Source organism: Coccinella septempunctata, chromosome 5 (assembly GCF_907165205.1).
Source record: "Coccinella septempunctata chromosome 5, icCocSept1.1, whole genome shotgun sequence".
Classification (NCBI taxonomy): domain Eukaryota; kingdom Metazoa; phylum Arthropoda; class Insecta; order Coleoptera; family Coccinellidae; genus Coccinella; species Coccinella septempunctata.
In genome coordinates this window covers 20,464,228-20,491,149 of record NC_058193.1, presented here as the reverse complement: position 1 = coordinate 20,491,149, position 26,922 = coordinate 20,464,228, and the positions used below count along the sequence as shown (strand labels likewise).

The 26,922-nt window shown below is 35.5% G+C and overlaps 2 protein-coding genes across 2 annotated transcripts in view; one reads left to right on the top strand and one right to left on the bottom strand.

Moving 5' to 3' along the window:
• Positions 1-26,922, bottom strand: part of LOC123312922 (potassium voltage-gated channel subfamily H member 8) — a 276,226-nt gene that overhangs the window by 207,334 nt on the left and 41,970 nt on the right. The gene's annotated exons all lie outside the window — the stretch shown is intronic.
• Positions 20,361-21,378, top strand: LOC123312921 (testis-specific serine/threonine-protein kinase 1-like). Its single transcript, XM_044897508.1, has one exon. The coding sequence runs from the start codon at positions 20,457-20,459 to the stop codon at positions 21,339-21,341; it is 885 nt and encodes a 294-aa protein (XP_044753443.1). The 5' UTR covers positions 20,361-20,456; the 3' UTR covers positions 21,342-21,378.

Below are 26,922 nucleotides of genomic sequence, written 5' to 3'. Positions count from 1 at the left end.
TAAGGAAGGACATTACCGGCCGATTGATTTGCTTAGCTCTTTCCCAGAAATATTGGAGAAAATACTTGTGATAAACATAAGAATCAGAAAGCTGATGGCCTATCAGATAGCCACCTTGCTGTCCGCAGTCTTGTTCCTCTATCCTTTCTCTCACACATCGCTTCTCTACTCCATACCCAAACTAAAACAGGCCGAGAGGGGCCAGCACGAACCCATAAAAATGGTGATTACGAGAAACCACGGAAAAAGAGAAATCGTCGAACACCCAGCAAAAAGCAAAATGCAGAAACTGATTAGAAAATCTTTGCAGGAAAGGCACCAGAACAAGGTCAATCAGTGTCCGTGAAGTTAGCACCCACTTTTTCGAAAATGAAGAAATTTTTTTTGCATTCGTTAGTAACTCGTTAGTAACTATTTGTAACACCAAAATTTTCGTTTGTACCTTAAAGATACTGGTAGAAAAACACCGCATTCCGCTGGGTGCTAACTTCACGGGCACCCACTGTTAGATTTTTCGCGAAAAATAAAATACACTTGGAAAGTCCATCGTTAGTAACTATTTGTAACACAAAAATTTTCGTTTGTAACCTAACCTATGATGGGAAAATGACACCCCCCAAATGCGAAGTTAGCACCCACATTTTCGAAAATGAAGATAATTTTTTTTGCATTCGTTTGTAACTCGTTAGTAACTATTTGTAACACGAAAATTTTCATTTGTACCTCAAAGATAATGCCAGAAAAACACCGCATTTCACTGGGTGCTTACTTACTTATTAGAATATAGTCCATCGTAGGTAACTATTTGTAACAAGGTTTGTAACCTAACATATATTGGTAAAATGACACCCTCAAAATGCGAAGTTAGCAAATACACATTCTTAGGAAAATCTCAAGAACACGCAATAAGAATACATATCTCATTCAGGCAACGTTTCGGATAACTTGAGGAACTCGCATTGGGAATTTCTCATTCATGTTACGTTCGCGATAACTTTAGGAACTCACATTGAGAATTTATTATTCTGGTTATATTCGGGATAACTTCAGAAAGTCGCAATAAGAATTGCTCATTGATGTTAAGTTTGAGACATCTTCTGGTACTCGCAATAAGATGAAACCCGGAAAAAGCAATGTGAGGTCTCTGAGATTTCTCCTGCGTACACCAGTGAGAATGTCGCTTAGTTAAGACACATATCGATCGTCGAGCCCTCGCAATAGGAGTTCGCATAAGATCCTCATTATAACCTCCCAGAGATCTCGCGGAGAAATCTGTGTTGCCTGGGTAGGGGTTTCCAACGAGAAATTAATGAAAATAAGGAAGATCTTAAAATATTCAACCTACTCAGTACATTAGCTACCAAAGGATCGGGCAGCCAATTTTATCAGGAAAGAGCTGTGTTCCTCAGTGAACTCTACGAACAACAAAAGCTGATGATAAACCACCAAATCGTTAAAGTGGACTGCCAAGATAATATCATATCTGCTCTACAAAAAATGGGACAAGGATTATATAGTGTGATAGAAAAGCATAAGTGCATGGAATGCTCTCACGAAGAAACGTTCACACGAATGTATAAAACCATTCAGCTGACTAAGCCTAAAAACCTCGAAAGCACGCTTCTGGAATCACTGAAAGGACAGTTTAATTGCAGAATGTGTTCTAAGGCAACATTAGTGGACAATGAATTCAGCACCTAATTTTCATTGATACGAGTGAAGCCGAAAATGTAAAGTTGGAAAATTTGCCTTTGAATTTGAATTTTCCTGAACATCAGTTCATATTACGGGGTTTGGTATGTTACCAGAAATCACATACTAGGACGAGCTTGGGACACTACATTGCTATCTGTCGGAGAAATGATGGAGCGCTGGGGTTATACAATGATATGTCCAAAAAAATGAAAATTGTACCAAAAACAGTGGTACTTGACGTCCACCTGCCACCTACTATTGTATAGTATTTGAAAAATTTTATATTTTACCATGTAAATTTATTTTGAAAATATACTTTCTCTTAAAATATTATTCAATTTATATTCAAAAAACCTAAAATTGATGAGACAGTGAAAGGCTTGGGTATAAAGACGTTTATTTCATTTTTCCTCCTACCTGACAATTCTTCGACTGCTCGGTGAAATTACGGATAAAAATCAATATGAATTGGATGTGAAATATGTGGGTATGGATAAAAATACAAAGTTACTTCGAGAACAAACATTGGGCCCCAGACGAAAATTTCCATGAAAAAACACTTAAAAAGAAACAGAAATTTGTGTCACAAATATGTAGTTACAGAGGAAGTACTCATTTTACGGAAGCAATACACTAATTCAGAATTCTCCAAAATGTGTATATATGCTAATTTTGCACTTTAGGGGTGTTGTCAATTGAAGAGTAGTTTACTAATGAAAAATTATGTGTGTCGAACATTTAGTAACAGGGCACTAACGAGTTACAAACGAATGCAAAAAAAATTTATAGTAACTTACGATGAACTTTTCAACCGTACTTTATTTTTCGTGAAAAATCGAACAGTGGATGGCCTTGAAGTTAGCACCCTGAGAAATGCGGTGTTTTTCTACCAGTATCTTTGAGGTACAAACGGAAATTTCTGTGTTACAAATAGTTACTAACGAGTTACGAACGAATGCAGAACGAATTTTCTTAATTTTCGAAAAAGTGGGTGTTAACTTCGCATTTTGGAGTTGTCATTTTCCCATCATAGGTTAGGTTACAAACGAAAATTTGTGTGTTACGAGTCGTTACTAACGATGAACTTCCCAACTGTACTTTATTTTTCGCGAAAAATCGAACAGTGGGTGCCCGTGATGTTAGCACTCATCGGAATACGGTGTTATTCTACCAGTATCTTTTAGGTACAAACAAAAATTTTGGTGTTACAAATAGTTACTAACGAGTTACTAACGAATGCAGAAAAAATTTTCGTCATTTTCGAAAATGTGGGTGCTAACTTCACATTTTTGGGGTGTCATTTTCCCATCATAGGTTAGGTTACAAACGAAAATTTTAGTGTTACAAATAGTTACTAACGAGTTACAAACGAATGCAAAAAATATAATCTTCATTTTCGGAAATGCGGGTGCTAAGTTCACATTTTGAGGGTGTCATTTTTCCGTTATAGGTGAGGTTACAAACAAAAATTTGTGTGTTACGAGTCGTTACTAACGATGAACTTCCCTACTGTACTTTATTTTTCGCAAAATTTTCGTCATTTTCGAAAATGTGGGTGCTAACTTCACATTTTGGGGGTGTCATTTTCCCATCATAGGTTAGGTTACAAACGAAAATTTTTGTGTTACAAATAGTTACTAACGAGTTACAAACGAATGCAAAAAAAATTATCTTCATTTTCGAAAATGTGGGTGCTAACTTCACGTTTTGGGGGTGTCATTTTCCCATCATAGGTTAGGTTACAAACGAAAATTTTTGTGTTACAAATAGTTACTAACGATGGACTTTCCAATTGTATTTTATTTTTCGCGAAAAATCGAACAGTGGGTGCCCGTGAAGTTAGCACCCAGCGGAATGCGGTGTTTTTCTACCAGTATCTTTAAGGTACAAACGAAAATTTTGGTGTTACGAATAGTTACTAACGAGTTACTAACGAATGCAAAAAAAATTTTCTTCATTTTCGAAAAAGTGGGTGCTAACTTCACGGACACGGTCAATCATGATTACGTTGATATATCTGCGTCAAACTTCTGTTTTGTTGTTGTTTTCCGAGATGGAGGGCTTCATCATTGCCATTCAAAATCAACTGATTCCAACAAGGAACTATATGAAATACAAGCTGTGACCACCCGCTTCGCAGGACCAATTTTTCAAATTCTTCCTTCAACGCAAAAGAGAATACATATTACTTGATACGACTCAAATCCTGTGTCCGCTAAAAAATGCCTGGACGAATTTCACTGTTACTCTATTTGTATATATGTTACGGCTAAAGATAGATGTGAGCATAAACTCAAGATTAGCCGGCTAAACTTAGGTTTATATTCAAGGATCGGCTAAAGTTGGATAAAACATTGATCTGCGTCAGGGCATTTCATCATAGCCGGCTAATGTGCACATTATCCAAAACGGAACGGCTAAAAATGTATTCGATGGACGCGGAGAGGTCTCATGAATGGTCGGATGGGAGAGGACGAACGCACACGGCCACTTTTTTGTTTAAATTTTTAGAATTGAAATATGCATGCAAAGAGCATCGAATGTATTAGGGTTGTATTACATAACGTCCATGGGTTTTCAATTCAACATTTAACGAGTTATTTTCATCTGTTTAAGAGATTAATGCTCTTCAAACCGAGCCTAATTTGTGAAAAATCATAATATGACCTCACAAGAAAATGAGATATCAGACATAGAAAATTTTTTCTGTAATCAAAAGTATATTTTCTCTAACAATCAATAATTGGGTTTATGGAAAAATTACGAAATAGGAACTATAGTTTCTAACGTTGCAATTTATTTCCAACCAATTCTTTCGCAAAAAAAACAAAAAAAAAACTATGAACATGAACATAGTTGAAAACACTTTCTCTAGCTGATTTTGTTGAAAATTTCTTCACGAGTCATTGAACATACGGGTTCCAAAATATGGCCTGCCGCCACCCTTGATGAATCATCCCGGATATACAAGTGCATTCATCGTAAAGCTTATCAGCCAAATCAAAGATTATAGAGTTAACTCTATAATCTTTGAGCCAAATAATCCGGTTAACTACAAACAAGATTGGGTACTTCTACTTATATTTTTCTAGAATTTAACTTTTGGTATTTTGATGAAGAAGTTCGCGGCATCATTCTTGTCTTCATTATTTCCTTCTGCTCATTCAATTTCCCTCAAATTATGAATAATAACAAGATGAAGAATAATCATTAACACTACACACTCACACTCAAAATAGCATGTCATGAATTTTGTCATCAAGCGTTTAGATTTTTAGATTCGTCAATAAGAATTCGTTGAGACACAGTTGAAACAAATATATGTTCATTCTCCAATTTCTCAACTGCTTAACAGAATGCTTTTCTGCTATTAAAATATGTGAAATTCATACAAAAAATGCATTGCATTAATAGTTTGATTATACTCGTATTACTATTTCTTTACATTCTTTTAATTGCCGAAAATTTTCGACCCTCAAGCCTTCTACATTTTTAGCCGATGGGATGTGGTTACACTTAAGTTTAGCCGGATAAGATAGAAGAAACTAACATAAGCAAATACCCGAAGCTAAACCCTAGTTTAGCCGGCTAATGTTAAGTTTATGTTCACACCTATCTTTAGCCGTAACATATAGATGGATGATACATCTTTTACGTCTAACCATATTTTGTAATTTGCAATCATTCAACTCGCAATAGTTTTGGAACTATTTATCCAAAATATGTCTTAGGTGGTAGGTATTCTTGATAAATGAACCCTTTTCGAGTAATTTGAGTTTGAAAATAGGTGCGTTCTTCTTCCGAGAGTACAACTGCAGTAAATTGAACAAAAAATCTGGAACAATACCTACAGTCGAAAGTTTGATTGACCTTACTGATGTTATACCTATAAAAACGCACAGATCTACTTTTAGAGTTGAATTGCTCGTAAAAGATTTAGTTTTTGTTAATATCTCAACAGTGAAAGAATATTATTTTGATACGTACCCACTTTAAGGATGCCGACTGGATTTCGAAAGATTGTAGTACCTTTAATGATCGGTTTCGGATATGAGTTAATTAGATAAAAAGCGTTTATTTTTGGTGTTTTATCATGCGAATCGTAAATCCCAAGCAATATTTTCAGGGGAAAATATTGCTTGCGATTTACGATTTGCCTTGTATGAGACCAAAAATATAAAAAGTGTGGTCATTCATAAACTGTTTCATTGTTTGTGGCGACGATCTCCCATATATTTTGGAAGCGGAGGTTACCTGCCAGTAAAACCCTCAATGCGTTTAATGTGAATGAATATATGTATGCGGACGATATTAATGCAATTATACCGTAAAATAACATTGAATACCCACATATATATGGAGACCTGGCCTGATATCTGCCATATCTAAAATTGGAATGGTGTACATTTACCGCTACAACTCTTAATACCGACAAAACCAACAAAGTCATTATCTCCAATATACATATATAGAATCTAATATAACGTATCCAAAATGCATCAAAGTAAAAGACTGTACCTAATATATAAACTATATCAAGCACAAAGTACTGATTATTTTGGTGGATTGAAACCTAGATTGTGATCAACATTGTGATAAATTTACATCGACATTGTATAGAGTATTCTACACAATGAAGGCAATAAGCACTTTAAAGACCATTTACTTTGCGAACTTCTTGTGTTTCATAGCTAGATGCGGCCTTATTTTTTGGGGCCCTAGATGACAAACTGATCATATATTTGTCATTCAGAATCAATCCATGAGAACAATGTTAAATATGCATTTCAGATCATCCAGTAGAAGTTGCTTCGGATGTAGTAAAATCTCAACTGTGCTAGGTCTAGATATTGATAGAATTCAACTTTTCTTTCTTGAACATCCATCATATATTTTGGAAAGTATGAAATTAATGAAAAGAAGAATTCATTAATATTTTTTCCAATGAATAAATTCTAATACTAAGCAGAGCGCTTTATATGTACTAGAAACTACCAACAGAATTTTTTCGAGTAATATTTATTCTGCATAAATCAGTATTCAATAATTCATCTCTATAGCTATCGAATTGGAGTTTTGCCAAGAAAAACGGGGATTATTTCCGAGCTCTTTTCTTGAAAATATCATTTTAGGGACTTTGAAAGCAGTGTTGCCACAATTTGAAAATGTATCATTTTCCCTTATTCTTCAAATGGTACACTCCATATAGAATGGCATCATTAAAGCTCTTTAAATCCCGAATCTAACCATGTATATCATAACATTTACTTACTTGTATAAAAGCACCATGCTGAGTCTGCTAAATAAAATGCAATTCGAAACAACAATCAAATGTATCTTGCATAAAATGGTTACTAAAGTGTTAAGAATTTTCAATGAATGTCATCGTAGAATAAGTTCCAGAAAATTAATTTTTCATTTTACATGTTCTATACACCGTGAATGTCCCAAGGGATCAATAAATATATTATTATAATTATATCGAAGTATAAAAATTAGCAGGCATAAATTTGAGCCAGTTGTCCTGTCAGAAGTTAATTTATGTGAAATTTTTGTTTAAAGGTGAGGTAACTCTTGACTCAAAACTCCCTTCAATTATTTCAACTTCCATTGAAGCATGGTGATTCTTGTAAAGAATTCGACATTTTTTCAATTATCCATCAATTCTTTTCCGATAGGGTAAAGTCGGATAGCACCGGACAGCGGGTATTATGGGACATTTATCGTTTTCTTGGATTTATCATTTTACCTCCTCCTCTGAATGGCCAAACGAACTGATTCTATACAAGCGCAAACATATCTTTAGTTGACCTTGATATTTTTAGCCGTTTAGGAAATGAACGTTAAATTGTGATTTTTTGTGATTGACACATGGACAGAATAAACTCATTGGTATGTGTTCAGATGGTCTCCTAGGCATATTGCAAGCATTAATGAGTAGTGAGAATAAAAACGTGAACAAATACCATGCATTTCAAATATCTCCCCAGTAAATGTCCAACTGATTGCAAGGTGCATGTCGGGTGTCACCGGACACAAGCATGTCGGGCATGACCGGACAAAAATAATTTCAATCTCCTGAAAACCAAAATACTCCAACAAAGATTAACGAACAAGATACTTTATGCTCACCACAATCCACCAAATCAGAAAGCAATGGTCAAAAAGAAAATATTTTTGATCAACAAATTCACAAAAAGATGTTTGTGATAATCTCGAAGAAGCTTTGCCAGTTTTGAATGCTACAGAGCACAGAATAGTTAAAAAATACTTGAAAAAAGTGCTCACTTGCACTCTAGTATAAATGACTTGGAAGAGAAAATGAAAATGAGGCTAAAGAAGTAAAAAAATTTCAACGAAAGTTTAAATCAAAGTGTTTCGAAAGTAGTTGAAAAAAAAACAAAAACTAAAATTTTCATCCAAACGAAAAAACACGAGAGAAGGAAACTCCTTTTACCATTTGCCATGAATGTTTCAAGACTGGAGCCAGTGTTGTGAGCAGAGACAGAGACAACCAAGGTTGTCTCTGATTGTGGGTGTAATGGATGGGTCTATGAAGGATGTTCTGACGTAGAAAAGGGTAATATGTATTACAGATGTGATTATTGTTGAAATTTAGCTTTTTTCAACAGTATCTACAATTTCTTTCCATGTCCGATGTTACCCGCTAGTCTTGAAGAAATTCAAAATGTTCACTTTATTTTCTTTGAACGATGTATGTTTATTTTATGACGTGTATGTTTGTACCTTTTCAGGACATGTGAAGTATATGTGGAATAATCATTTGAAACTAAGTTTGTTGGAAAATTTAGAGAATAAATTTATGTTTTACTATTTTTTCGTATCATGTCCGGTACTACCCGACTTTCCACTAGGTAGTGGGTACCTACCTATTACCTAATCAAGTGCATTTTTTTTATTCAACAACTGTTGTAACATCTTCAACCTTAAGCCAACGAAGATAATCAACATTAACTCTTCTCAAGCAACTGCATATTATGTGTCAATATAGTCAATAATTTTATTTTTTTCCATTTCAAAAATAAATATATTTGAAAACTGATCTCTTGTCCTTTCCATGCAAATAACTGGATTTGAAATCTCTTCAATCAGTATGTATATAGAAGTAATTTATGTTGATGACATATTTTCGACTTATTTTGTGAAGTAATTTCACTTCGTGATAAAATACTTGATTACTGATCTTTTACGTAGAACCGACAACATAACGCTGATTTAAAACCCAAAAATGTTTGAACAAGCGTCATAACATTTTCATACTATACAGTGGAAAATGTGTCAAATTTTCTTGACCAACCAAGTGCTTTCATGAAAGTGAATGGAGTATACGAATTACCATTTACAAACTATAGGAATGGAGCAAGTTCATTGATCATTTGATCCATATAACTGCAAATCTGACAAATTTTTCTGAAATTACACTTCAACTGAACAAAACACCTTCTTCGACAAGAGATTTGTAAAAGCCAATTTAACTATTTCGAAATGTCTGATTCGTGATTCGTTGACACAATTTAGAAGTGAATCTGGAACCCAAAGAAGGAATCACCCATTACCGTTAATTTTTTTTTAGTTCAACCAGTTTCGAATTCAAATGTCTTAATTTTCATTAAAATTCCAGTTTGAGTAAGTATTCTAGCAGTATTCAATAACATTTCTCCTTGATCCAGAAAACTTCTCAAAATATGATGAACGATGCCAAACATAAAAGCAGGTGTAACATTTACTACGTCAATGGCGTAGTCTCTTCACCTAAGCTTATTTTCAAATGGTTCCAATCAAATCGTCAAACTAGATAAATATCATTAATCCTTCGTCGAATCAACCATGCCCGATCTTTCGAAACTCCAAACAAATGATTATGAAACAGATTTTCACCCTGGATCTAGCTCGAAAATCGTACTAAAAACAAATCCCAGCCTCCAACGTAAACGATATGAGAATACAGAAAAAAAAATGTGGTAAACATTGGGGGCATAATTGTTTCAAAAATAAACTGGAATCTTGGGAGGTGGCAATTAAAATAAAGGTATCCGCCTTGATCGTAAAGCTGAATAGAAATCGTTGTTTTTTTGTTTTCTAATTGGGGCTGGAGTTCAATCATCAAAGGTTGAGGATAAAAGGTATAAATATCAGACTTTCGTATTTATGACTGCCTACTGGCTATATATCGTGATATAAATAAGTTGGACCTTTCAGAGATCAATCCTACTTTGAATTCAATGACCGATCGATAAATATACTGAGTTATAATGCGGGGTAATTCGATAACTTTTCGAGCGACCAACTTTTAATGTTCGTCACTAAATTTACACATGAAAAGGTAAAAGATTCAAATCTCCCACAGACCTCCGGATGTCTAATCATTGCTTCGACTTTATCTGGAAAAAAGGAATAAGTTATCGAAAACATTTATGCAAGTGGGGCAACTTCGGATCAAATCTAGATCTAATCTTTGCTTCGGATAGCACTGGTAATTTCGGACAATTCGATCTAAAATCAAATTTAGCTGCAATGCCGTCTCATAATGGGTAGCTGAACATTGTGTCCTTGTAAGTATGTTCAATGTGATACAAACTTCAAATTAAAGTGAAAATCCATTGTAGTGGTTGTGTCATTTTGTCGCACAGATGAGTTTGATAATAAATAAAAATTAAAGATTCATGCAACCCAGGATTTTTAACTAGTAAGAACCTTGAATCCTAATGAAGTAGATTAAAATAATCATGTGTCGTTCTTAACTGAGGTTGAAAGTATGGAATACCTACGTTCTAGCCAAATTTGAAGTTAATATTTCTTGCCCGATAATAATATATAAGATTTTCATAAAAAACGGTTTTTTTGTAGGGTAAATTCGGACACCTACAAAATGGTCAGAAACTACAAAAATATACCTATTGGGAGGGAGGCCGTATGAGAATTATATTGCCGAAAAAGTTGATTTTGCAGTTAGAGACGTTAAAAGACGCAAGTTATTCAGTTATTCAGAAGGCGGCTGAAAACTATGGTGCACCAAGATCTACAATTGTTTTGAAAATATACAAACTTGTTTTTTAATTCAAAATTTCCATTAAAAAACTTTAAAATATGCTTATTTTAGTAGTTTTGGTGTCTGAATTTACCCTACCTGTGCGGGGAAGTTCGGAGATATACTCATTCGGGCAACTGAACGGGGATAATATAAGGGGCCTGTTCCGATATTGCTGGTTTTACTGGCCCGCAATTGAATAACAATAGAATTCGAACGACTGCCAATGGGCATCGTCTCTGAAATACTGACAGTACTGTTCAGGAATATCGGAACAGACGGAATGGGTAGCGGCCTACAGACGAGCAACCTAGTTGACAACAAGTTGAACGTCTGTGGGCCGGTTGGTGGTTGATATTCCTTCAACCTCGTATGGTTTACAAGCTCGTTGTCAACTGAGTTGCTCGTCTGTGGGCCGCTTAAGTGAACTATCTTGGCTATGAAACGTATGAGAGAATGGTTCATCCGGTTCATTTGGGTGAAACAAAGGCGCAAAATCGCCGAATTAATTTTTTCAAAGGACAACGTCGTATGACGTTTCGTTAACTTTTTATTTGCAATCAATCAAAATTACTAATTCTATTGCTAATTTTCAGCATCTCTGCAAATTCTGTCAGGTCCAAGTTTCGAATCCGGTATTGGTAAACAATGTTTTTTTTATTCAGTCATGTGCATATTCCTCTGAATGAATATCCGTAATCTTGTGCGAGTTCTAATTGATTGCATAATTTCTATTGAAAGAATAATAGAAACAAGCTTTGAATCCCAGATCATGTTCCCCTGTCATCAAAAATCGACCTGTCTGAGTGTTTTCACAAATTCTGTTTCGTTGTTTAGTTATTGAGGGTGGATACTTTTGAATGTATTATTTGTAAATAACATTGGTCCTAGATCTCCTTCAGTAGAAGAGACTGGGACAGAAGATCCACTGACAACAGAGCCGTTTTCTGAATCCTGCACTGAGGAACTATGTATACCTGCTTACCATTTCTCAAATAAAAATTCAGCAGTTAATCAATTAGTGAAAGAAAAAAGACGTGTAGGAAAGGTTTCCATGAAATCACAAATCATTACAGATATTCCCTGTAAACAACATCTGGATGAGAAGAGACGATTAGAAGAGGAAAATAAAGGACTCTTATTCAATACTGGCAGACACTATTGAGTACTATTGATCGGCGTACGGAATTAGAGGAAATATGGGACATATTAAATCGGTTCTCGTTTCATACCGGGTAGCGCTCTGTATTACTCGATCTCGATAGTACTCAGTAGCGTCTGCCAGTATTGAAGAAGAGTCCGTCAATTCCAAACGTCTTTCCATCGAACAAGAAGCTATAGTAGCTATAGTAGGACCATAAAGAAGCCGACTTAACTTTCTTGGACCTTTCGGAAATATAAGCCAAAATGAGTTTTTCGCTGATACCTTTGGCTTTCTTATTATTTCTCCAGGTTTCAATGGAATAACTGCTTCTGCTGCCTCATTTGCTTCCTCTATAATGCTCTCGGGAACTACAACCTCGTCGTCACCGCTCAACATTTTTCGAAACACGTATCAAGAATTTTTGACGGTTTATAATTTTCATTGTCACTTGCAAACAATTAATTACATAGTGCCATAGCAACCATCGATCAAAGGGATATCCTGATATGAATTTGAATTATTATATATTTCCTCTGAAGAGTATTCCTTATTTGAATTTTCATCAAAATGGGATAAAATTTTGTATACGACACGTGAGTAAAAAAACTTTCTTCTCATGAATAAACATTCATTTAACCCAATTGTATAAATAACTATTAAATATTGAAAAAATACAGAGGCCAGTAAATTGGAAACTATGGAATGGAGTATGCCCAATAACGTATTAACTGGCGAACGAATCATCAACCTACCCTCAAAATTTACAATCAGTAGCTTTTCCTTAGAAAGTTGTAGTACTCATGGTCAGAAGGGCCGGCAGAGTTAATTTTGACCACAAATACTTACCCAATCGATTGAGAGTATTTTGAGGTGAAAATAATAACAGGCATTTGAACCAACTGATAACGTTCTCGTACGTAAGAACCAACACACAAAATGTTTAATTTCATTAAAACGGGCTCATGTGAGCGGCATCTTTTCATACCTGAAGCGAAATTATTCATTTCTCAGCTAGGGACTTATTAATAGAACAGTAAACTGACCTCCAATACCTACATTCATTATGATGAATTGATCAACCTCTTATGACAGTACAAATCGATGAGCGTTGGAGTGCTCGAAGATTGATGGTATTCCCAATTAATTTCATCAGGCGAGGATTTTAGCTCTAACAGAATATTGATGTCGTTAATACCGAAGAATTATCGAGAGTCATAGAAGCGACTGGCATAATTAATTTGAATTTTCTCGTGAGTTAATCGGTATATAATAATTTCGTAAGCACCGATTGGGAGAGCTGCTTCGGAGGGTTGGGAATTCCTTATCTTTGTGCGAAACACTGCATCTCGATGTCCACGAAAAAAACCAACGATCAATCTGAGCGTGACCTGCAAATACTCTCTACCCAGGAGACAGATTGGAAAACCTGAGAAAACCGGAGAAAATTGTGATTGTTGATATTTACCAAACGCAAATATAAATAAATCCACGTCAGTTTGACAATACTGACAGAAGTCAGTTTAGCACCATGGAATTATTTCAGGAGTGGGTCTTAGAACATAAATACGTGTAATGGACATTGACGTGCTATGAATGTATTTGTTGTGGTACATTCGATGCTTCTCTGTCTAGCCCGACACTAAGGCAGTGGCGTAAAATAAATTTACATAGCTCCTACCTTTTCGTACGGAAAATTGACGTGACAATGATGTCAGATTCAACTATCTCAATTGTGATTGGCGACACTAAGCAACTATCTCACTCCAGTCTTTGGACAACAACACATGTTTATTTTCCATTCCTTGTATCTATGTTGCAAGGAGTGGGTAGTAGCGAATTGTAATGTTTTTGGCAACGCATTTCATTATGGTTTTCTAAGGCAAATTAGCAGTAAACGTGGATATTCTAGGACAATAGTTTATTCTAATAACTGGAATTGTAGTGTCTGTGAGCAATTTTCAAATTTTTTTCAGTTCTTTGGGTTGTTTCAAATGTAATCATCCTTGATGTAGAACATTTCCGTTTTGCTTGAAGTAAAGCTTTATTTTGGCTTGAGCATTTTTCCAAAAATAGTTCGTAGGTTTTGAAAGATGTATTTGGCCGTTGCAACGTTGACGTCACACGCAAAAATGTTTGAAAATATTTTGTGAATATTGAAAGCAGATTCTGACATAATTCGACATGAAAATATGTAGATGTCAATCGCTTGTCATCATATCTCGATGTCAAGCTTTCAAAACTTTTCGTTTTGGCGACGATTGCACTATACCTTTTCAAGTTCAAATTGGCGCTAATCAGAATCGAAATCATATTAGTCAAAATCAAATTTGCAACATCAATTTCAAACTGGCATTAATCAGAAGCAAATTGGCAATAATCAAGTTCAAACTGGCATTCATCAATTCAAAATTGATAATAAACAAAATAAAATTTCAACTGTTAAATTCGAATATCAAAGTTCGAATGGAAGTGAATCAGTTGATCACACTGATCAACACACCTTTCCAGCTCTTTTTCTTTGTTCTTTGCGTTCAAAAATTGTGAATTTTCTGGTTGCAACTCTTCGAAAGTATTACTAAGTATATTCAGACATTCGGAGTTTCTCAAATCTTTGCATAGTTTGCGAAATGAAATAAATTATATCAAAACAATAGTGAACAGTAATCTACTGTTCAACATTTTGAAACAGAATACGGCCCTGAAATCATGATAAATCATTGAAAAAACGCCCGACGTCTATGTTTTGAAACGAAATGGTAGAATCCAGAATTTGCAGAGATTAGAGAATATCGTTCATAACAATACTCGCAAAGTAGGTAACGGTTGTAAATTGTTGCAAAATTCATCACTCATACCCAAAGATTCAGTCCTTCTGCATTGGATATGCAAGATATAATTTTTTGAAATTTCATTATTCTCGAATGATTTAATTGATTATTACATTATTTACTGTGTGTATCATTCAATCAAAATTTTTATCGATTACATTTTATTCCAATAGAGAAAGCAAATTAAGAATTGACAATTTGATTTTATTTATTGTTAACTTGCTTCTGGTTTGTGCCAGTTTGAATCTGATGTTGCCAATTTGATTTTGACTAATGTCATTTTAATTCTGATTAGCGCCAATTTGAACTTGAACAGGTATAGTAACGTCACACAGAATATATTTTGAACATGTTTCCGAACACGGTTCAACAACAAAATACAGCTTAAGTATTTGGAATAGACTGCGGAATAGAAACGTTTGTTCAGTCTACTCACACTGAGCTCAACTTATTCGAACCACTCATTAACTCTGTCAGAAAACCATCCCTTATATAAAAACATATTTTGGATGGTCTAGCGAGCGAACCCTTTTGGGCCTGTTCCGATATTGCTGGTTTTACTGGCCCGCAATCGAATAACAATAGAACTCGAACGACTGGGCCAATAGGCATCGTCTCTGAAATACTGACAGTACTGTTCAGGAATATCGGAACAGACGGTATGACTCGCCTGCGGTCGCTTGACGAATCGTTTCACATTCGATGACTGCAGGTAATAGTTAAATTTTGGAGCCATGAATTGGTGTAGGAGTCTGCAGAGAAAGTAAGGTTTTGGTTCAGTCTTTGCGGGAAAGGTGGCGTATCGTGATAAGAGTTTTCCAAAACGTCACCCCAATTTAGTTTAAGACTCCATCCTCCTTTCGAAATATTCAACGCTACAGTGTACTGACGAGGGACTATGATCCCGAAACCGCTCTACATTTGCGTTTGGATGTTTCGACTTTTGAATTGTTGTTTCCAATTTGAGTTTTACCTTCTGTTGAAAAAGAAGCCTCACGTTCGAACACACCCTGTATAAAGATATATAGATGTAGATGATTTTGGTGGAGGAAGCTTCTATAGGTCTAAGACACACGTTCTTTATCAAACTGGCTGATTTGCACATTCTCTCTTATGCATTAGACGTCGTATCCGCCGAAGATTATTATTCGAACCCATAGAGATATAATTGGTATATCGTATGGTGCATATCAGGCAGTGACTTATTTTTCTGTTTATGCTTATCTCTGAAACATGTACTTATTATGATGGAGGGGGTTGTTTCTAATAATCGTGACGTCATAGATACATTTTCATACGCGAATGGGACGTATTAAAACACATTCGCCTTATCTGGGTCTCTTAAATTTTTTCTCGCAAATAAAAAGGCTCCTCATGTATTTATCATGACGTATTTATTCCTTTACGAGACAATATTCTCCAGATGACGCTCCGATTCTGCACGAACCTTGCAAACGTTGTTTTCAATTTGATAGGTTCTTAATTCTTGAGAATGAGAAAAAGTATCTGACAACGAATACGATCAAGTGGGCCGTGAGCCATTTGCCACCGAAAACAATATTGATTCTGCCTATTATATTTGTTGTCTTTAGTGTTAGATATTGACTTGGTGGGTTTAATACTCAATGCTATGAATTAAATATATTCTCAGCTGTCAACCGCTCATCTTTCATTCAAGAGTAGTAATTTCAAGCATGATTTTAAGCTGTAGAGCCATCATGGCATAAAACTCCGATAATGGGGAGTTCGAGAGAAGGAAACTGTATTCCATGCAATTTATCCTCGCCTCTGAGTATTTTCTAGAGCGGCCCTTCCTTCAAGAAACGTGCTTCGAAAATCAATTTGGCAGTGGGGAGATGGAAAAACTTGAATACCATATTCGACAAATTCGGTTTTAATGGGTTCGATATTGAAAAATTAATTTGCATGTCATGTTCTTGGTGGAACATTGATTTGTTTGTTCTGCGTAAACTGAACTGTGGAATAATGAGAGCACGGAGGAGGAAAAATGTTGCTTTGGAGTGGTGGAATATTTTATACCTTCATCATTATTCCTTCAACGACAAAATTCAACATTATCCACCATGTAAACCTCGAAGAATTTTCAACCCCTAATAATAGAGGAGCCCACGCTGCTAAATGGGGTCTCCTGGAGACTAAGAGGATTGTGAAGATTTGTATGAGGTTGTATGAGGTATGCCCTTTCATCGAAGGGGTGAGTGTCTAGAAAAATTTTGAAAAAAGACAGAAAAATGAACATACTCGAGCATGACAGATTTTAGATACCGTTTATACCTCACATGTCTCTGAGAGGCACTAAACTCTAAACCAGTGATTCCCAAATGGAAAAATTAAATATAGAGCCTTAAGCAAACCCATAATTTGGCGCCCTAGAATAAACAGCGTGGTCCGAAAGTCTGGAAACGATTGAATGATTTCGAGGACTTGATATTGTCATCCTCGAATATACCTACGTGTCTCACTATCAATCACTATTAATTATTTCACACTGCGACAGCTGCAAGAGAAGACCCGTGAACAACAATCAAGGATCTACCAACAACACCGCTAGAATACAGCATAACGGCTCTACAACCGACCATTTCTCAACCAACTCTGGATTAAAACAAGGCTGCGTGTTAGCGCCTTTACTGTTCAATATTTTCATCATAGCTGTCTCGATAATTGCTGACATAAGTATGCCTGTAAGTGGTGTTGGCATAAGATTCAGATTTGATGGAGGCCTGTTTAACCTGAAGCGCCTGAGAGCAAAAACCCGTACAAAGTTTATCACGGAACTTCAATATGCAGACGACTGCGCACTTATCGCTAGCAGCTCAGAGGATCTACAGATAATGTTGAAATGTTGAACACCTATAAACATAAACAAAGCTTTAGGCCTTAGACTCAATATCGACAAACCAGAAAGCCTTCAAACAGATATCAGCATGGAGAATGAAACTCCAGGTCGAGCAGTTCAAATACTTGGGAAGCTTCATAAATACTAGGGCTAACCTAGGCACGGAAATACAAAACCGTATCAATTCGGCATCACGGGCATTCTGGAAGCTAAAGGATTCGAGAGCCATTTGCAGAAACATATGAAATTTTGTAAGATTTCAGATGTCCATTTTGATCAAAGAGGTTTTGAATGTTTTGATTCTCGTACGCTTTTTGTTTATTTAGCTCGTTCTAGTTGCTGATTATTGAATTTTCTTGTCTTATTTCTTGGTGAAAACGCCATAATATTGTTCGAAAATTATTGAATGGTGAAGAACTGTGAATCAAATAATAAAATGGATTTTTCGAGATTAAGTATTTTACTCAACCTCGGAAAATGGAAGCCTAAGTATTTAAACTCGTAACATGTGAATTGGTCACTCATTGATTTTAATTTTCAGTGCTCCGAGGTGTATAAAATTTTCAGGGCGTTAAGACAATGACTTCATTGTCTGTACTGTACTGTACTGACTACACCATGTGCAGTGAACATTTTACTGCAGGTCAATTGAGAATTGTTCATCCACGTAAATTGTTGTATGCAGAAAGCATCCCCTGCATGAACGGCCTATTCAGGGGAAATTATGACCTTTATAGGTCCATTCAATGATTCTCAATTGCTACCTACTCTTTCAATATATTCAGAAATGCAGAGGTTTTATTGATTTCGATTTGGGAACCGAGTGACTGTCAAATTGTTGTTTGGAAAGTGAAAGTTTTATGAAACCTGCTGTCAGTGTTTCGTTCATTCATTAAACAATTTTAATATTTTGTCATGAAGAAACCATACCATAAGGAAATCATAAAAAAGCACTGAGAAACTTTACTGATATACAGGTTTTTTTCAGTGTGGTTCTGAAAATTCTATAAATAATATCTACATAAATGTAAAGAACTAAAATATGTATGTATATTGAATATCGGTTCATATTAATTTCTGATATACGTATATTTTACAAATTCCACTAAGTTTATGAATTCAAAACAACCTATTGCACAGAAATAACACCTTCGACATATAGCAGATCACCATATACTTTTGTGTCCTAGTCAAAGCTTCATTTATTGTCCATAATTGCAATTTTTGTAAATTTTTTATAAATTGCATTTAAAAATATGGCACATCCAACAGCGGTTTTCATTGATATCAATCGATTCCAAACAATGTTCAGATGAAAACTAACATCCTGATGACAAAACACAGTTTTGTTTTGTCGCTCAGGATGTTTGTTTTCCGATCGAAACAAAGTCGATATTGAAATTCAATACAAGGAATAGAATTCGCATTTCGCGCCCCTCAATTATAAAACTGTTAGGCCAGGCGCAAATAGAAACGCAGGTTGGTGAGGTGACGCAGTGTGACGCAGCTTTTTCCTGCGCTGCACGTACTAAATGACAAGTCACTGTCACGCTTTATTTGCGCAGTCTTGGTCTTTTCTATGTTTTACAACGCTGCGTCACCTCACCATTGTATAAAGACCACTTTATACAATGACCTCACTAACCTGCGTTTCTATTTGCGCCTGGTCTTATCAAAAAGTTTTCTCTATTAACAGTGCGTCTTCAGCGCCATCTCATTTTCAAGCGTGTTTTCACTGACCAAAATGTAGTCGGTTTTTAGTACTAGAGATATGAGGGCGTTTCCTATCTTTCTACTGTATAATCTTTGAGGTAATTATTTCGTTAGAATCTTCCCCATCTATAGTTTCAGATAGTTTTGTCAGAATTATTATAGTTTATTAGTATTATTGTTTTTGTATTGTCAGGAATATAAGTGATAAAAGAACGTTCAAAGATTTGCCTATATTAGAGATGGGTAGCCGAGCACCATTTATATATCTGTATTCGAGGTGTTATTACAACTGTGTTTTATATTGATGATGTCCCTCAAACCACATATTTCGCTATTGCGATCACGCGATCAGTATAAATGAATCTAAATCTTATGGATCATATGAAGATATGGCATAGAAGACTCCACTTTTCACCTTCCTAGACTTGGATACGGCTTATCTGTGGGAAGTTGATGATGCTGAGAACAAAGTGCCAGAAGCAGAAATCGTTCATCTCATTGACGAAGTCCATGCATAAACAGGAATGTGCGGAGGATTTTTTTGGGGAATAAAACTAATGATTTTATTATTTTATTACTCAACCTCATAGTATTTTTTTCATATTTCATATTAATAAAATTTTCTGTGTTATTACTCTATTCTTCTTGAATGACTAATACATTGTCAAATATCAAGTTGAGTAAATGATTCTGTCCAATATCAATTGGAGAAATATCCATTCAATTTCAATCAAAAATCGGAGGAATTGTGACTATATTTCATTCAAAAGAATTCTTTCTTTTGCCCCGCATATATCGTAGGAAGCAAAAAAAGAAGCTTCTAGTAGTTGAAATAGAGAAAACTCCACAAACGTGAAACATCTAGCATTTTTACAAAGTATGTCATTGAATTGTGAAAAATTGAATGAATTTTTATCAAATCTTAGATTTTATTGAAATTATGCTGATTCGCAATCGAGAAAAGTGGTCATTACATTAGAATTTATCGTCATCAATAAAAACTGAATCCAAAGAAACATGACAGCAACTATTGACATTCTTCACAGAGTTTCCGATCGTTTCATAGATCGTTTCTCACCTCAAAAATGAAATATCGCGTCATGTCAAATTGAGTTCGTTCTCCGATGTTAAAATTTCAGTGCTTCGAATAGATGTATATTTGAAATCATGCAACAAATGATGCCAAGTTCCTCAGAAGTTAATGTTTTCGAACAAAGAGGTTATCTGATAGGTAAAAAAATTGGAAAAGGTACCTATGCCACAGTACATCTAGCGGATTTTGTCGATGGGGCTGGTCCTAAAAAACTGCGACTGGCATGCAAAATTTTCGATAAGGAAAAGGCTCCTAAGGATATTCTACGTAAGTTCTTTCTTCGCGAACTAGACATTCTGACGAAAATTAAGAATCCCCACATTATACAAGCCCACAGTATTCTTCAGAGAGGACCCAGAGTATTTATCTTCATGAAATACGCTCCTAATGGCGACTTGCTGAATCATATAAAAGTGAATGGGGCTGTAGTTGAAACACAGGCTAAAATTTGGTTCCACCAAATTGCAAGTGGTCTTCAGTACCTACATGGAATGAATATAGCTCATAGGAACCTCAAATGTGAAAATATACTATTATCTGGAAAGTTCAATGCGAAAATAACCGACTTTGGATTTGCTCGATTCTGCACAAACGATGATGGCGATGTTATTTTGAGTCAAACATATTGTGGGTCTACTGCATATGCAGCACCTGAAGTGATCAGTGGTATACCTTACAACCCCAAGATGTCAGATGTTTGGTCTCTAGGTGTCATCCTTTTCATCATGCTCAACGCATCTATGCCATTCGATGACTCAAATATGAAAAAACTATTGAAGGACCAGATGAATAAGAATTGGAGCTTTAGATCCAGTGTGACTGACACGTTGTGCTCCAGAGCAAAACATTTAGTCAGAGTACTTCTAGAACCGGATCCAATATTAAGGCTTAACTTGAGTAAGGCTTTAAAACATGATTGGGTTAATGATAATGAAATAGCGAAGTCCACAATGTACTGAAATTGTTTCGAATATATTAAAGTCGTGTTCAATCGAATGCAGATGGAATCTTTTTGCTAGATTTTGACTTTCATGAGCACAATAAGAACGAAAAATTGTCATAAATGACCCCAAAAGAGTATACTCTTTCTGAGAAGTACATATGTACTTCATTTTGATTTTGATTGTACCTATTTGTTGTATTTAACTTAGGGAGAGTCCGGGAGACTTGCTGAGGTAGAAGACTTGAATCATCTCAAATATTTCAATACAAAGTTCGCGCTACCGATATCGTAAATAGCTTGCGATATACTCGTAACCAAAGATTATAGAGTTAGGTTAGGTTAGGTAACTCTATAATCTTTGCTCGTAACAAGGCACAACTAGGGGCGGCTCCATTTTGGCCGCCATCAGTTCGGGAGTGAGAATGTTGAACGTGATTTTGTTGTTAGGAAGTGAGAAATTGGATAATTTTTGTTTGTTACTCTGTCTGAAAAGTTTAGTAGGTGCGTGGTGCCTTTTGGTTTTATTGCTTTCATTGATTAATATTTTTTTACAAACTATGAGCGTTTTTATTTTTTGTAAAAGTTTCAAGAAAACATCTGTTGAATAGACTGAAAGGGAGTGCGGGAGACATAATCAGTGGTCCAAGTTTCCCGCACTGAGCTTTGATAATAGTTTACTTCAAAACAAGAAAATTGAATTATAAAAATAAATACAGGGTGTCTCAAGTTCGAGTGCCTATTAGACGTTTCTGGAGAACTAGACATATTTGAAATCTGAAAATTGAGATTATGATATTGTTCGAAGTTCTCTACAGAGCTAAAATATTTTCGAAGCCCAAAAACTTTATACAGGGTTATACAGGGAGTGAAAATAAATTCGACGAAAAAATTTTTTTTCAAGTTTTCTATTCCTGGTATGATCGAGTATTCAATAGTGAATACATTTCTGTTAAAACCATTGTATTAAATCGAATAGTTTTCAAAATATCCAAAAAAAACTGGAAAAAAAGTCAAATATGTTCAGTCAGTAATATGTTCATTATTCTTATTTTAAATATCCTGAGCGTAAACCGTTTTTACAACATCGAAGAGGAAGGATGTGAAAAGGTCATGCATCTTTTGGATTTCAAAAATATCATCACAGGGTGTTTCAAATTTTGTGTTGAAAATTGTGATTTTAAATTGGCCATAACTTCTGTTTTTCAAATTAGAACCCTATTTTTTTTATAATTGTGTTGGATTCTGCGGTCGAAAATAATGATAGTTTTCTCACATGATTATGCTCCTAAATTCAATAATTTCTGAGTTATTTGAGATTATTATTATTATTATTATTATTATTATTTAATATAATAAGAGTTGAGGTAACAGTACCTATAAACTCAATACATGAAATGTTTGAAAGTAAATTAAAAAAAGAAAAAACAAAATTCAAAGAGAAGAGATCCACCTGCCGTAGCGATTCTTGAAAACATTAACCGATGTAGCGGTCACCACGTCGGTTGGCAGTCGGTTCCAGCGCTCAAATATTCTGTTCGATAGGAAGTTTTGTCGGACGATAGTTCTGAACTTTTCCTTGGCAAGCTTAAAGGGGTGTCCCCGTAGGTGATTAAAGTTCCTCTTGAACATGAACTGTAGATCAGCAACAGTATAACCGTGCAATGCTCGGTAGGCAAGGATGAGGTCACCTCGCTCACGACGTTGCTCGAACCTCGGGATACTGAGAAGCCGGAGTCGTGCATCGTAGCCTGGACGGTCACGACCAAACGGTAGCCGTGTACAAGTGCGCTGAATAGCTTCTAACGCATCCACATTCCTCCTCAGTGAAGGCCACCAAGCGGGACCGGCAAACTCCAGCATCGGGCGAACATACGAGAGATACAGAAGCCTACACGTTTGTAAGCTGCACCCATGAAAAGAACGATACAATGAGTGGCATAGTTGTTTAGCTCTATTACAAATAGATGTTACATGGCTGGACCAGGAAAAATTGGTTGTTACTATTAGACCCAAATCACAGTGCTCGTCAACACTCTTCAACAATCTGCCGTCGATGAAGTATTCGGTTTTGGGATTTTTCTTGCCCACATGGAGTACGCAGCATTTGTCCAAATTAAGAGGCAGCATCCATTGCCTGCACCACTCATTCAAGGTACTTAGGTCCTTCTTGAGGACATCAGCGCAAGTTAGAGGAAAATTGTATAGCTTCGTATCATCAGCGAATAATGCACACATTGATCGAAGAGAGGAAGGAAGATCCGACGTAAACAACAAAAAAAGAAGAGGACCAAGCACTGTACCCTGTGGGATACCGCTGGTCACTCGATATTTAGATGATTTGCTCTCCCCAACTCTGACACGAAATGTCCGATTATGTAGGAAAGATTCTATCCACGATAAACAACCACCCCGTATACCCAGATGTTCGAGCTTAGAAATGAGCCGACGGTGGGGCACACGGTCAAACGCCTTGGCGAAGTCGAGGTAAATGATATCCACAGGGATATCAGAGTCCCAAGCCTTAGTCCAATCGTCGATACAGGGTAAAAGATTAGTAAGGATGGACCTGCCAGGTAAAAATCCATGGTGTTCTTTAGGGATAATCTTATGATCAACTGCAAAAGTTAAAATGGCATTGCAAATAATTCTCTCCATCACCTTACAAGTGGCTGATGTTAAACTAATTGGCCTGTAATTTTTGGGATCCAATTTGTCCCCTTTCTTAAAAATAGGTGTGATAGAGGCGGACAACCAAGCAGATGGTAGTTTAGAAGAGGTGAATGATTGTCGGAAAATGATGGACAATGGGACAGCTAGTGCTTCAGAGCACTGTTTCAATTGGAACGAGGAAATGCCATCTGGGCCAGGTGCTGAGGAGGGTTTCAGTTCGGAGAGATGTTTCATAACCAGGTCTTCACTAAATAGAACGTTGTTTATTTCTGAAGTTTCACGGGATGTCTGCGGAATAGGAATTGGACCTGTAGGTTCATAAGTGAACGCAGCAGAGAATATTTCCGAAAATACATCAGCAGTTTCCATATTATCCTTGCATAATGAGTTAGAACCATTTCTGACTAAAGGAATGCCCACTTTGCTGTTAGATGAAGATCGCAAGTACTTGAAGAGCCTTTTTTTGTCTTTAGAGCATGCTAGTTGGTGTTCATAGGTATTTTTGGAATTTCTTAGTTCGTTAGACAGAAAGTTTGAAAAGGACCTATGGTTTAAATAATCATTTCGGGAGCGACTTCGGAGATACCTCTGCCACAGCGATTTTTTCTTCCTAATCATTTCATTGAATCTCCCAGTGATCCACGGTTTAGAGACGTTTGATTTGATTTTCTGGATTTATGTAGTACGTAGAGTCAAATTTTTCGAATCTGATTCATAAGGATATTCTGTGAGCATAGAAGATAAATCATCCCATTTATAATTCACAAGTGTCAGACAGGTCTTATTGTTAGTCGTTATGAAATTTTTTGATTTCACAAAATGAATCGTTGCTATTCTAATAATGAGATTTTGGATTTATTTCTTATATTTTATTTTTTCAATTGTATACGCAATACACATTCAAATGCACTTAATGATATTGTTTATTTCAAATCCATGGTGGATGACACAAAATGTTGAGTATCCAATGAGAAGTATCCCCATTTTTTTTACAATTTCTGAAAAGATGTTTCAAACTTTCCAAATTTTGGAATGTAAGAGCCCCTAAAGAATACAAAAAAAGGGCATTTGATGAAATTAGTATTTCGACTTATTTCGAAGCGAATGAGAATTCATCTCTTCAATAGGAAACACATTAAATAGATTCGCTACTTCAGTACACCGAATTATGATTATAAATAAATTATGATAATAAAAATAAAAAAACGTTTCAAAACTCAAATTAACAAAATAAATGATCAGGTAAGAGTTTCAGTATGGTAACCATTTTGTTCCACACACTTTCGAATACGTCTTGAAACACCTCGGTTAGTCGCTCGCTCAATTTCCTCCCCCTTTAGCGAGTGGAAAGCATCCTCCACACGCCGTTTCAAATCTTCTTTGCTTTCAATAGGAGATTCATAGACTATGTTTTTTATTCTACCCCATAAATAAAAATCTAAGGGAGTAAGATCGGGAGATCGTGGGAGCCAAAACAGTGAAGAACGGCGTCCGATCCATCGATTACCAAATATTGCATTCAGTTCTTCAGACACCTCGTGCGAACTATGTGCCGGAGCCCCATCCAATTGATAATATGCGGTAGTCGACATACTCAACGGCAGTTCATCCAAAAACTCAGAAACAAAATTTCTCAGGATTTCCAAATATTTTTCTGTATTTAAATATTCTTCATAAATGTAGTACCGCACTTTATTGTTCATCAAAAGAGCAAACACATTAAAACTAAATTTGTTCTGGGGGTTTCTTTGTCTTTTTCTATGAGGATTTTCACTTCTCCAAATGTGGCAATTCTTTCTATTAAATAGTCCTTCATTATTGAATTTTGCTTCGTCTGTCCAAATAAACTTTTTCAAAAAATTTTCATCATTTTCAAGTTTTTCTAATATTCCTCTACAAAAATTCAACCTTTTTATGTATTCACCTGGTTCTAATGCATGAACTTTCTCATATTTGTAGTCATGCATGTTGTGTTTTTTCAAAATTCGGTGCACTGAATTTCTGTCTAAATCGATTTCATGAGCTGCACTTCGAATAGATGCATTTTCATTCGCTTCGAAATGAGTCAAAACACTAATTTCATTTTCCTCATCATCAACTACCCTTCTTTTGTATTCTTTAGGGGCTCTTACACATCCAAAACTTTGAAAGTTTGAAACATATTTTCTAAAGATCTTCTCCGTCATGGAAGGTAAATGGGGATACTTCTCGTTGAAGGCCCGGCAGGTTCTACTAATAATTCTGTCACATTCACCATGTATATTAAATAGATCCAGAATTTCGTAATTAGAATAACGGTTCATTTTGTTAAATCGAGAAATGTAGATAACGAATAACAATAACACCTGACACTTGTGAATTATTAACAGATAATTTATCTTCTATGGGTACAGAGTGTTCCCATGGTTTCGAAAGAATATTCATTGAATTTTTTTAGATGCAATCAATTTGACTCTACGTACACCATAAATCCAGAAAATCTCAAATAACCCAGAAATTATTGAATTTAGGAGCATAATCATGTGAGAAAACTATCATTATTTTTGACCGCAGAATCCAACACAATTATAAAAAAATAGGGTTCTAATTTGAAAAACAGAAGTTATGGCCAATTTAAGATCACAATTTTCAACACAAAATTTGAAACACCCTGTGATGATATTTTTGAAATCCAAAAGATGCATGACCTTTTCACATCCTTCCTCTTCGATGTTGTAAAAACGGTTTACGCTCAGGATATTTAAAATAAGAATAATGAACATATTACTGACTGAACATATTTGACTTTATTTCCAGTTTTTTTTGGATATTTTGAAAACTATTCGATTTAATACAATGGTTTTAACAGAAATGAATTCACTATTGAATACTCGATCAAACCAGGAATAGAAAACTTGAAAAAAAATTTTTCGTCGAATTTATTTTCA